The sequence below is a fragment of the Schistocerca gregaria genome, chromosome 7 (genome assembly GCF_023897955.1).
Source record: "Schistocerca gregaria isolate iqSchGreg1 chromosome 7, iqSchGreg1.2, whole genome shotgun sequence".
In the NCBI taxonomy this organism is placed as follows: domain Eukaryota; kingdom Metazoa; phylum Arthropoda; class Insecta; order Orthoptera; family Acrididae; genus Schistocerca; species Schistocerca gregaria.
Window position 1 is genome coordinate 63,477,173 of NC_064926.1, and position 14,209 is coordinate 63,491,381.

The 14,209-nt window shown below is 38.5% G+C and overlaps 1 protein-coding gene across 1 annotated transcript in view; it reads right to left on the bottom strand.

Annotated features, from left to right (window-relative positions):
- Positions 1 to 14,209, bottom strand: part of LOC126282077 (lipase 3-like) — a 191,985-nt gene that overhangs the window by 21,079 nt on the left and 156,697 nt on the right. The window contains exon 7 of the mRNA XM_049981532.1: positions 10,890 to 11,032. Coding sequence (XP_049837489.1) covers positions 10,890 to 11,032 — 143 coding nt within the window. The remainder of the gene's footprint in view (positions 1 to 10,889; positions 11,033 to 14,209) is intronic.

Sequence of the window (14,209 nt, forward strand, 5' to 3'; positions counted from 1 at the left end):
CTTCCGTGCTAAATTTGGAGGCAACAGCACATCGGTACGAGGAGCGTTAAGCAATAACCACGCCAGTAATTCCCCCCACTTATCCTCTCGGGACAGTGACTAAAATACTTGCCTTTTGTGCCTAGTTTCGTCTCTGTGACAGGCCATTATTGGCCGACATTCGGTATACAATGGTGACAAATGTATACATTTTTAAAAATTATATGGTCTGGCAACTTTTTCTTCTTATATTTCTTATTTTTTATTTTTATTTCTTGGATAAAAAGTCACTATGTCTTACAGAGGGATTAGAAAACCATCCTTTCACTTTGGAAAAAAGAGTCGAAAGCTCCTATGCACAGGGACACATCCCAAAGTTTGGCCACTATGACCGACCTCTCAAAATATGGAAAGTGAAGAACTTGGAGTAGAAGAGATTTGTTTCACAATATCGAAAATGAAGAAGTGCCCATAGCTGTTAAGATATGCATTTTAGAGCTCATGTTTGCTAGATTTCCTTGATAAAAGTGATTGTTCCTATCATATCCCTGAATACCTACCATTACTCCTTACAGCTGCTCACCTGGTGGCCTTGGAGGCTCGAGACGTAATAAGGAAAGTATATAAGCGGAGAAGAGATGAATGGGGAATCATTCTAATGACAATGGACACCTAATCACAGAACGTGCCGGTTTCAGGCTTATCCTGTCTGTACAGCACGATTGGTGGTGCTCTGTGGCAGATTGGATGACAGAGAGAGTACAGTACTGGTGCAGGTGCAAGTGTTTTGGAGCCCACCATTTTGTGTGTATTGTGGAACATGGGGCTCCACAGTAGATGATACCTTCTTGTTGTCATGTTCAGCAACGTCACTGTCAATTTGGACTGCAGTGGGCACACACTATTGAAACTGCATGTTAAAATTTTATGTGTTATACTTATACGCACTAGTTCACATGTAACATTTGGTCTGTACTTGTCTCTAGATGACAGACTAAAATAAATTAACAAGTAAATAAATAAATAACAATTAGAGGGCATGGGATCATAGCCACTGGACCATGGATCAATAGAAATGTGTCACAAGGGCAGAATCATGATACAGTGGTTTGAGGAGCATAATAGTGAACTCATCATGATGTCTTGGCCATTAATGTCACCAGATTTGTATCCAATTGATCATATCTAGCACACTATTGGTGCCAGAGGTACACCCACAAACCACCAGCATATAATTTGTGGGATTTACATTACCCATGCACAGGCATCTGCTGCCACATGCCTTCGGAAAGATGCTAAGGTCTCGTGTTGACTCCATGCCATACACAATTTCTGCTGTGTTGCCTTTCAAAGGTGGGTCAACCCTCTATTAAGCATAATATTTTGCTTCATAAGTATCCGTACATAGAGGAAGTCATTTGCTCAGTCTGCTGTGTCTCATCTAGTGAGGGAATGTGACACTAGTTTGCCGAATGAATAGAGGCATTAAGCTCAAAACCCTGTTGGAGGAAACTATGTACCAGTCTCCTCCCTTCCCTTGATTTTACACTCTTAATGACAAAATAAACACAATGCTCCACTGCCCAGTCACTCATCTAAATCTTCCACATGATACAAATATGTGCTTAAGAGAAGATCAGAGGAACGTAACTCAAATTACCTCCACACTGACTTATTTCAGGGAGCAAATCGAGATTTCTGCATTTTTTCCCTGTGCTCATTATCAATCTACGAGACATTGCATAACATACTTGTTTTCATAAGACATACCCCTTCATAACCTTAATAAGTATGAAAACATAACTGGTGTAAGACATAAATTGCTCTGGTAGTACATTACAACTACATATAATTATTCTATTTACTAATAAAAATTTCTCATTCTGTCTCTCCTTGTTTTCCACAACATACTGCTTAGGAATGTCATTCCACTGCATTGGATTCTACTGCCCTCTCTTCTTGTCACTGTCCAGGTCTCCATCAGAGCTAGTCTCAAGACCAGGATTCCATCTTGGCAGTGGTGAGCAAGGAAGAGGAGGAAGAGTGACAACCACTTTAAGAAACGTGCGTGTATTTCACTCTCGATGGTAGCTCCTGTAAGAGCCCCTTGCCAGAGATGCAGGTCTTAGGTCAATGATTTTGAAACAAGAAGAGGATACAAAAGTCTCAGTTATTGAAAATGGGCAACTATCTATATACCCTATTACCAGTAACATCTGCACTCCAGAGGGGTAGGTAGTAACCTACATACGGGACAGTACACCAAAACCAGCTTCAGGCACACCATGCAGGCAACACACAGTTCTTTGGGTGCTAGGGGAACTATGAGATGTGGGTAGCTAGTCACCAACTCATTAAAGGTAGGCATTGTTATGTGATGACCATGACAGGGAAGGCAGAAGAGCTGACAGACTTAATGAAGGAGACTGTAGAAATGTTAGGGCTTTGTTAAGTCAGGTGGAAGAGAAAGGAGGAAAACGAGAAAGATGGAGTGGTAGATAAAAGGCCAAAAATGAAGTGGACATAATAGTAAAACCAACCCTAGAATAATATGTGGAAGCACTAGAATACACAGGTGACTTGAAGATATGGCTGAGGACAACTAACAGTATGAAGGACTTCATGGAAGTATGTTCACCACAGACAGTAAAGAGGAGAACATCAAAGACATCCTAGAAAAAACGGAGAATGAAATTATGGATATGGAAGTGATGGTGAAGGGTAAGTTAAATGCACAGGTGCGAAATGAAAGACTGGGATCGCAAGAGATACTTTATCCATACAGAGATGGGGAAAAAATGAGGAAGGGGAGAAACACCTGATTCATATGAAAAGATATGGTTTGATTTTGGGTGACACGAGGATCAGGAAGAAAAGTAGCCAAAAGATAACAAGATACGATTAGCGAGAGACAAGAATAAAAGTAGTCACTGACTACTTTCTGGTGGAAAAGAAAGACTGTAGACAGTTAATAGATGTAACTATGCTTGCAGGAAAAGCTTTTGGTGGAGACTATTGAGTAGTAGTAGTAGTAGTAGTAGTAGTAGTAGTAGTGAAGATGAATGTGGGTAAAATGAAAGGAATGAGGCCAGAAATGGAGAAGGAAATAAAAGTGTGGAAGACAAAAGATAGGACGGTACATGAAAAGTTTAGTGTGTTACTTAAGCTTAAAATTCCAAGCTTGAATGTGGAAGTGTGCACGAGGAATGGGGTAATTCAAAGAGGTATTTATAAGGTCAGCAGAAAATGCCTGTGAAAGGGTAAATGATAAGAAGACACTATGGTGGAATGAGCAAGTGAAGGAAGCAGTGAAAGAAAAGAAGAGAGCATGGAAAGAATGGAACAGAGACAAAAAGGAAGAAAATAAAAGGATATACCAGGACAGTAAAAAACAATTGTGAGAAAGTGGTAGTGGATGAAAAGAGGAAAAGTTGGGAGGAATTCACCCAAAACTTGGAAAAGGATGTTAATGGATATAAATGGATGCAGTAGGGAATTACAAGGAGTAGGAGGAAGCAGTAACATAAAGCTGGTGAAAGGGGGAAGTGGAGAGCAATTAGAAGAGATAAGGAAAATGTGGGAAAAGTATTGAATGAAACAACAATTTTACTGTTACCAGTAACTGTTTATATAATAAATAGTTTATGTATTATGTTTATATAATAAAGATGACTGGTAAAGTAAACTTGTTGTTTCTTTTGACATTAGTGACAGTCGTGGTAAAGGTTAACCTAAAATGTTCACATTTAATGGAAAGTGTACTTTGACAAAGTACTAAATATGAAAAACAGCAATGAAAAGGGATCAAAAGTACTGCAGGGGTAACCAGATGTGGAAGAAGTTAAAGAAATTACTATGTCAGATGTGGAACTAGCAATTAGAAGAATGAAAACAGGAAGGCAGGGGGGATAGATGGAACAGGTGTGGAAATGATAATGGCAGCTGAACCTATTGTATAGGTTTCTAAGTTGCATATGGACTCAGAAATCTTTGCACAAAGAATGGCAAAACGGAATAATAGCTACAGTATTGAAGAAAGGAAACAGAAAACGTATAGCTATTGACGTGTCACAGTCATTCTCAAGAAGCAAAAATTATAAAGAATAAACTGGAAAAAAGATTGATGGAAAAAGCACAAAGTCAGCTAGAAGAGTATGGATTTCAACATGGCACATCAACAGTGTACCCAATCTTTAATATGAGGCTGTTGAGAGAAGGGCACTGGGAGTACAGGAAAGATCTGGTGATGACATATATTGACTTACTGAAGAAGTGTATGGGGAAAACTTGGAGAGAAAAGGAGCTGGAAGACAAACAACAGAAATGATGAAAACTTCAGCTATGTTCAGAGCCAAGCAAGAAGGACAAATTAGCATATGTGTGTTATGGGGCCAAGCAAGATCGTAAGAGATGGAAAAAAGCCACGGTGGTACAACTGAGTTAGGAAACTGCTGCGGAAGCAAAGGGAACTTGACAGCAAACATAAACATACCCAGAGCCTTGCAGACAAACAAAAATTACACGAAGCGAAATGTAGTGTGAGGAGGGCTATGCAAGAGACGTTCAATGAATTCGAAAGTAAAGTTCTATGTACTGACTTGGCAGAAAATCCTAAGAAAGTTCGATCTTATGTCAAAGCAGTAAATGGATCAAAACAAAATGTCCAGACACTCTGTGACCAAAATGGTACTGAAAAGAGGATGACAGACTAAAGGCCGAAATACTAAATGTCTTTTTCCAAAGCTGTTTCACAGAGGCAGACTGCACTGTAGTTCCTTCTCTAGATTGTCGCACAGATGACAAAATGGTAGATATCAAAATAGATGACAAAAGGATAGATAAACAATTAAAATTGCTCAAAAGAGGAAAGGTCGCTGGACCTGATGGGATACCAGTTCGATTTTACACAGAGTTTGCGAAGGAACTTGCCCCTCTTCTTGCAGCGGTGTACCATAAGTCTCTAGAAGAGCGTAGCTCTCCAAAGGATTGGAAAAGGGCATGGGTCATCCCCGTTTTCAAGAAGGGACGTCGAACAGATGTGCAGAACTATAGACTTATATCTCTAACGTCGATCAGTTGTAGAATTTTGGAACACATATTATGTTCGAGTATAATGACTTTTATGGAGACTAGAAATCTACTCTGTAGGAATAAGCATGGGTTTTGAAAAAGACGGTCGTGTGAAACCCAGCTCGCACTATTCGTCCACGAGACTCAGAGAGCCACAGACACGGGTTCACAGGTAGATGGGTGTTTCTTGACTTCTGCAAGGCGTTCGATACAGTTCCCCACAGTCGTTTAATGAACAAAGTAAGAGCATATGGACTATCAGACCAATTGTGTGATTGGATTGAAGAGCTCTTAGATAACAGAACATAGCATGTCATTGTCAATGGAGAGAAGTCTTCCGAAGTAAGAGTGATTTCAGGTGTGCCGCAGGGGAGTGTCCTAGGACCGTTGCTATTCACAATATACATAAATGACCTTGTGGATGACATCGGAAATTCACTGAAAGATAGTTCCCTTATCATTTAGCTACAAAATAGCACGTCAGCAACTGGAAGCAGTTAATTCCATAAATTATCTGGGAGTACGCGTTAGGAGTGATTTAAAATGGAATGATCATATAAAGTTGATCATCGGTAAAGCAGATGCCAGACTGAGAATCATTGGAAGAATCCTAAGGAAATGCAATCTGAAAACAAAGGAAGTAGGTTACAGTACACTTGTTCGCCCACTGTTTGAATACTGCTCAACAGTGGGATCCGTACCAGATAGGGTTGATAGAAGAGATAGAGAAGATCCAATGGAGAGCAGCGTGCTTCGTTACAGGATCATTTAGTAATCCCGAAATGAGATGATAGATAAACTCCAGTGGAAGGCTCTGCAGGAGAGATGCTCAGTAGCTCGGTATGGGCTTTTGTTGAAGTTTCAAGAACATACCTTCATTTAAGAGTCAAGCAGTATATTGCTCCCTCCTACGTATATCTCACAAAGAGACCATGAGGATAAAATCAGAGAGATTAGAGCCCACACAGAAGCACACCGACAATCCTTCTTTCCACAAACAATACAAGACTGGAATAGAAGGGAGAACCAATAGAGGTACTCAGGGTACCCTCCGCCACACACCGTCAGCTGGCTTGTGGAGTATGGATGTAGATATAGATGTAGATGTAGAAGTGTAGTGTCACAACTGTTATCTGAACTGGTGATAGATGAAATGAAAAAAGACACATAAGAAGCACAGTAATGAATTTTGCCAGTGCATGAGGGGCTTAGTGTGGGGAAGGGAGGTGCCAATCAAATGTAAAGCTGTTGAATTTGCTTCATAATTTGTTAGTTTTAAAATCAAAAGGCTTGAACTGACTGCAGTGAATGCTTGCAATTTTTGATCACAGAAATTTCTGACACTCACAGTCAGTTTACATCTGATTAATGATGGAAATAGGTGTTGATTACATAAGGAAATATTTGCTGGGTTTGAGCAAAGAACTATGAATCTTTGAAAATTCAAACACTTTCTAATCATAAATCCAGGTTAATTTTCTAATTTTAGAAAACTATAGCTGCCTCATCTCAAAAAGCACAAATCAAAATGCCAGCAGTCATCAGTGTGGTTATTAAATCATTCAACAGAAGATCATGGGAAATAAAGTTTGGTTTGCTTACAAAATGGAGTCAAAATAAGGGAAATTTGAAACAGTTAGTATCTTACCCATAAAAACTGCTAGTTCACCTCTGAAATATAATACAGAAAATATGGAACAGTCATCCAGCTGTCACAGAAGGAATCTTCTATCAACCAGCTTTCTTTTAATATACTGAGCTGTTTTATATTTACTGAAAGAAAGGGCAAATTTTTGTGTATAAACTATAAATCGTCTTACAGTGTCTGATCAGATGTGGTTCTAGTGCCAGTAGCATGTGACACTCCAGTGTCGATAAAATTGTGTATGAGCCTGAATTTCTCTAATTTGCTGTCATGGTCACTAAATTGTGAAATGTATGTGGGGGAACCAATATGTTGCCTCACTCTTTGTGGACTGCACACTCTCAAAATATTAACTAAATCAAATGGTTCAAATGGCTCTGAGCACTATGGGACTTAACATCTGATGTCATCAGTCCCCTAGAACTTAGAACTACTTAAACCTAACTAACCTAAGGACATCAGACACATATCCATGCCTGACGCAGGATTTGAACCTGCAACCGTAGCAGTCACGCAGTTCAGGACTGAAGCACCTAGAACCGCACGGCCACCACAGCCGGCTTAACTAAATCTTTGTGGTGTACAACACTTGTTGTACAACATCTGCTGATGGAATTTGATGAGGATTCCCTTGATGCTCTAACACTTACTAAATGAACTTATGACAAATTGTGTTACTCATTTGTGGAACTGCTCCCTCACCTCCCTGACTTATACCTGATATGATTCTATAATTGACAACCTATACTCAATTGTCTATTGAAATAGGGCTTGCAAGCTACTTCTTTTATGGGTGAATTATATTTCCCTTGAAGTCTACCAATGAATTTCAGCCTGGAAATTGCTTCTCCCACAACTAGTGTCCTTCCACTTTAGGTTGCTCCATTGGTCTTTATGGATACTTCTAGATATTATAGAATTGTCACTGTTTCCAGAGAATTATTACCAACAGTGAAGAAAAAAAGGATGGCACTTTCCATCTGTTTATGGAGAATGTTAGCTTTATTTAGGTTTAGTGTCGATTGGCAGTTTGTGCTCGAAGTGTTGAGCCTCTACAAGTCATCCGGTATTCTGCTACAATTTTCTGGCACTGCTGCTTTGCATGTGATGTACAGCACAAGTATCTGCAAACAATCTCACAGAACTGCTAAAGTTATCTACCACACTGTTTGTATATATTATATACAGGAATCAATCAACAACACTCCCTTGTGATACCATCAAAATTTATTTGTATCCAGTGATTTCGCCAAATCATAATAAAATCTTGATTTTTTTTTTATACTAGGAAGTCCTACTTCCAACCTCAAAGCTAGTCTGTAATTCTATAGACTTATTGCTCATTAGGGGACAGTTCAGAACTATATTGCATGCTCTCCAGAAGCAAAAGAATACAGTGTCAATCTGAGTCCTGTTATCGACTGGTCCCTATCAGAGCGACCCGAATGTAAAAAGATGACTTTTTCTAGAAGCCATTTATATTTCACAGATGACAATTTTGTTGTAAAAAAAGCCACTACTATCTTACAAAGTTGCTGGTTTTTAATTTTAACATCTGTTGTCATTGACACTACACAAGCCTTGTCATAACTAATTCTCTCACCGATGATAGCTGATTTGAAAAATTCTCATCTGTCAGCTAGAAATTTTCAGTAGCTCTCTGAAGGGTTAATTCTCTAATTGCTTAAGATAATTTTTAGAAAACACATTTAGAACAGTTCCACACAAATCTGTGCCCCTAGTGACTTTTAATCTTGCATTCTACAATCGTATTAAATTGCAGTAGGAGAATATTTATTCTGTTATGGTCTTGGGAGAGTGTGAACTGCATGCAGTTATTTAAAAACTATTATAAGGGAGAAAAGTAGAAGACCCGATTACAGCTCTATACAATGCTTATCACATAGACACCAGTTAAAATATTGAGACAAAAAGTTCACAAGTATAGCTCACATTAGGAAATAGATAATGGTAACTAAATAATGTTTGGCAAACACAATGCACCACACTCAAATACAGCCAACTCTCAATAATTTGACACTCAATAGTTTGAAATTGTTTTCCAGTCCCTTGAAAAATACTCAATAAATTGAAAGCACATCATCACACAAATAAATAAATAAAAGCACACTGTTAGAGTAAAAAATCTATGGATAGAGTGCAAGCATGGCCAATTCCCTTTGTGTTGAATGGATTTATGAATTAAAACAACTTTTGAACCTGTGCAATGTGCTCAGCACAGACGAAACTGAGCTTTTCTATAAATGTTTTCCTGGGCACACCCTAGCATTCAAAGATTAATAGTGTCATAGAGAAAAACTGAGCAAGGGCATAATAACTTTCCTTCTAGCCAGCAACATGGGTGGCTCTGAGAAGTTGAAACCACTTGTAATAGTGAAATATGTAAAATAATGGTATTTATAGGGAATTAAATTGCTTCCCACAACTTACTGCTCAAACATAATTGTTTAATGAAAAAGGGAAAATGAAGAATTTTACTGGTTTTGGGGAACTGACTGTACATAACAACGAGCCACCATTAGACCATGTAAAATTAATTTTTTGTCAACTGTCATCATATCAAGATTGCACAATTTGAGCAGGATATAATACACAGTTTTCAAACTATCTAGTACACAGAAACTGTTTCACTTGTGTTGGATGTGAAAAAGGAACATAGGAGTTTTTGACCACTATATCCATTATTGATAACATCTGGAAAACTGTCAGCTGTCACTCTTCATAATTGCTTCAGGAAGAGTGGGTTTGTAATACAAAGAGAAAACCTGGAAGAGTCATCAGAGTTATGAGAATTAATGAATTCAGTCCTGTAAGACTTCAGGTGGAAACTTCTACACAGGTGTAGTGAATTAATCTGTGAGGATTTTGTTCATGTTGAAAATGACATTAGTGTCCATGGTGTTCGAACCAGATCTGAAGTGTTGACCTGTCAGCATAAGAATGAGGAGATAATGAAGAACAACTACCAACTCCAGTCACACTGAGTGAGGTAAGGCCATCTGTCCATACCCTCAGAACAGAAATGAGTGACGCTTTCTTTTTGGTTCTTATCCATATCAAAAATTCACTGGACCACACTAGCTGGAAGTCACTCACTCATAAGAAAAGCCCCAACTATTTTTCAAAATGATATATAATATTTTCATTGGTATATACAATATTTTCATTGGTATGTTATTCATGTCCACAGCTCGTGGTCTTGCAGTAGCGTTCTCGCTTCCCATGCACAGGGTCCCGGGTTCGATTCCCAGTGGGGTCAGGGATTTTTCCTGCCTCGAGATGACAGGATGTTGCTGTGTCATCTCCACTAGGATCTTGCCTAGTACAGCAGTGCAGGTCTCCTGCATCGTCCCCTATGCTACTTGTAGTATGGGACCTCACCATCATCATCATGTTTTTAATATATACTGCATGTATGTACCACATGTGTATGTGTCTGTATTATTTTGCACATTATTAAATTGAAGATGAATGTACAAATGTATGTTATATGTATGTACTGCAATTTACTTTCAATCAGACTCTCATTTATTTGATTTTTTTCCTCTGTCCCCCTCAGTTATTTGAACTCTTATTATTTTGAACTGTCGGTAATCTGAACTTTTTCCCTTGCCCCTTGAGTCTCATATTATCGAGAGCTTACTGTATAATCACTAGTGTTAAAAAAAGAAATGCTTGGTAACATGAATGAAAGCCCCTGACACTTTCAAATAAAAGTTTAGTTCATGCAGAAATGTTGTGATATATTTGTTACTATTACTAATGGGATATACAATTATACATGAGCATGGGAAAAATAACATAATTAATTTTTAATGCTGCAATTACAGCTAGAATATCTATACCAATAAACAAAGACCTGAAGTATTTCAGTCAGGGAAATGACTAAATTCAGGGATGAAGTGTTCTGTTGAACTGAAAAAATGCTAAATAGAGAGAAGAATGTTTGATAGTAGGCTGAAATATAAAGGCAGCATAATTTGAATAAAAATTTTAGAAACTGTAAAAAAAAAAAAAAAAAAAAAAAAAAAAAAAAAAAAAAAAAAAAAAAAAAAAAAAAAAGAAGAAGAAGAAGAAGAAGAAGAAGAAGAAGAAGAGACTTGTTTGCTTGAGTCAGTTCTGTGATGAAATGTCACTGAAATAAAGCAGCAACTGGCATATATGCAGTACAAACCTGTATGTTGGCAAGCCAATCATTGCTAGCAAAGTGAAGTGAAATGGGTGCACGGATGTTGGAAATGTTGTAAGCTGGTGGCTCAGGAGTTCCATAACGTTCCATATTACCTGTTTTTCCATAATCGTACTTCCGAAACTTGCCTGTAACAAAATGGTGCAGTAAACAACTTTTCATTACTGTAAATGAGAGAAATGAAAATGATTTAAACCTAATACATTTTTACATAAGAATATGACATATTGTAAACTCAGTCATACTTTTTAGTTGTTAAAATTATAATTATATTTCTATTTCTTCATGATACCTGAGTTACTCTCACATCTTCTGTTGCAATAGCTGGTTATTTATGTAAAAATATTATGATGTCTGTAGAATGACATAAGCAATGTTCACTTTGAATATTTGGATATGAAGAGTGGGAGGAGGGTGGTGGCTCTGAAAATGCATGATATATTAAAACTGTCTTGAGAACTGTCACCTGAAGTCATAGTTTGCCTTTCAAGGTTATGCTCCCACCAAGTAAACCACTGGAGAATAATTCTGAACAGGACATAATCTATTATTACCATTCACATACCTTCCAGACTCTTTTGAACAGTTCGTTGTACTACACGACATGATGTAAATTCTAATAACAGAAGAACTTTTAGGCCATGGAGATGCTATCTTCTGCAATATTTTTTGTCCCACAGAGGCTTGTTGGGCATGGTGTGTGTGAGAATTTTCAAGTAGATTCAGAAGTAGTAGATGTATCCGTAGCTGAAATTTGAGACATGCCATTAGACATATTCTGATGGCTCATATGGTAAGAGTGTTGTTAAGGAAAAGGTTCACACCAGCTGACAATTTTGTGCTAAAATTTGATCTGATCACTGCCAAATATGATGAAACTGCATTTCCACCATTAGAACCATTCATTGTCATTCAGAGACATAGAAATTATTATTCATATATATAGTAAAGGGCCTGCTTAAAAGTTTTTTGTTTATGGTCATGGTCAGACAAGTGTGTCATTAATCTATTTCTGCCTTGTGACTTGAGCCTTCCTTTCTGGGGCACTGAAAATTTGATGCTTACCTTTGTGAGATTTTAAGGACTTCTTTGAAGCCACTGATGTTGACTGATTCATGTAAATTTATTGCAGTAGTTTCTCAATATCTCACATACAATCATCAGCCAGAACATATGACCACCTACATAATAGCCAGTATGTCCACCTTTGGCACAGATAACAGCCACAACACATCCTGCTATAGTAGTAGTGAGGCCATGGTAGGTGTTGGTACCACGTCTGCATAGTCAAGTCACCTAATACCCATAAATTCCAGGGAGGGGGCCTATGAGCTCTAACACCAAGTTCAATCACATCACAGGCCTATTTGATCAGGTTCAGATATAGCCAACTAGAGAGCCAGAAAATCAACTGAACTTGCCTCTGTGTTCGTCAAACTGCTCCATCACACTCATGGTCTTGTGACATGGTGCATTATCCTGTTGAAAAACGCCACTGCCATCAGGAAACATGATCGTCATGAATGTGTGTCTATGGTCTGCAACCAGTGTGGGATACTCCTTGGTCATCATGGTGCCTTGCACGAGCTCCACTGGACCCATAGGTATCCATGTGAATGTTCTCCAGAGTATAATGGAGCCGCTGCCAGCTCGTATCTGTCTGGCAGTACAGATGTCAAGGAGCTGATCCCCTGAAGATTACAGATTTGTGCCTCACATCACCATGATGAAGAAGGCATTGACATTCATCAGACCATGCAATGTTATGCCACTGTACCAATGTCCAGTGCCAATCGTCATTTACCAATTTATCTCATAGTTGCCAATGTTGTGGTATTAAAATTGATGCATACATGGGTTGTTGGGTGTAGAGACCCATTGTTGGGAGTGTTTGGTGCACTGTGTGTTCACACACACTTGTGCTCTGCCCAGCATTAAAGCATGATGTTAGTTCCACCACAGTTCACTGCCTGTCCTGTTTTACCAGCCTGATCAACCTACCCTGTCCAACATCAGTAATGAGAGGTGGTCACCTAACCCCATGACATCTGAATGTGTTTCACGTTGGTTTCACCACATTTTGAAGACACACACCGCAGCACTCCTTAAACACCCAACAAGTCATGCAGTTTCCAAAACGCTTGTGTTGAGCTTCTGGGCCATCACACATTGCCCTTGATGAAACTTGGATAGATTGTTCCCCTTTCCCATTCTATACACGGACAGCATGCTCATTGATACTACATGGACATGTGTATGTGTCTGACTATTAATCATTCCTCACCAGGTGACGCTGCTGTTGCCTGGATGGGTTTATAGTGACAGTAGGTTGGTGATCATAATTTTCTAGCTAATCAGTAGGTTTCAAGAACATTGAGAGTGTTTCTGATAGTACACCCCATTGTCTTGTTGTGGTATGCTAAACTGAAGTGTTATGTTTAACTTAAGAAAGAAAAATACTTGGTGAAATATTTTAAGGAGTATAGGTAACAAATCACTGAATACTTGAATCACTGAGTCATTGACAGGGACAGTAAGAATGCTGAAAAATTTAATAACTTTTTGATGAATTTTTATTCAGAACAATAGCGTACAGATACACACACACATACCCATGAAGCTACATTTTACCTGCTTACAACCTTTTGCCAGCACTGAAGTTTGACTGGGGTGAGGGACTGTGTCGGATGGAGTGGGTGAGGGGACAAAGGTGGTCAGGAGCAGAAGGGAGGTTTTGGGAAGAGTGATTAATGACAGGGAGAGAGAGGCAGCATGTTCACAGGGTTGGGAAATCATACCAATGAGCTCACTTCAGCAGTTGTTGACATCACACAATAACATGGAAGAGCAGATTGAGTGATGGAGACAGAACGGAGAAAAGAGGTGACTGCTGAGGAAGGTCCAAGAGTAGGATGAGTGGAGTTAGCATCATGCATCTGAGGTGCATGGCGTGTGTTGCCGGGCCTAGTAGAGATTATAGAATCGAAGGTGTATTGTAAGTGTTATTTCAATGCCTGTCAACAACTCAGCAGCTTAACGGTATATCAACTTGTTTATTTTATGCTGCACTTTATTTTTGGAGCCTTCTGTTACTTTTTGGTAGAACAATTACATATTTAAGGTTGAGTAACAAGAACGCTGTTTTTGTTCTATGTATAATACTTCAATTTGTGTTTTTCAACCATGTACTGTGTTTATTGGTAGATTCCTGAACCTGTACTATTTTTAAGCGATGAAATTATGATTACATTAATCTTAGTATGAGTTATAAAAGCTTTACACAGAACTGTTGGTATACTATTTTA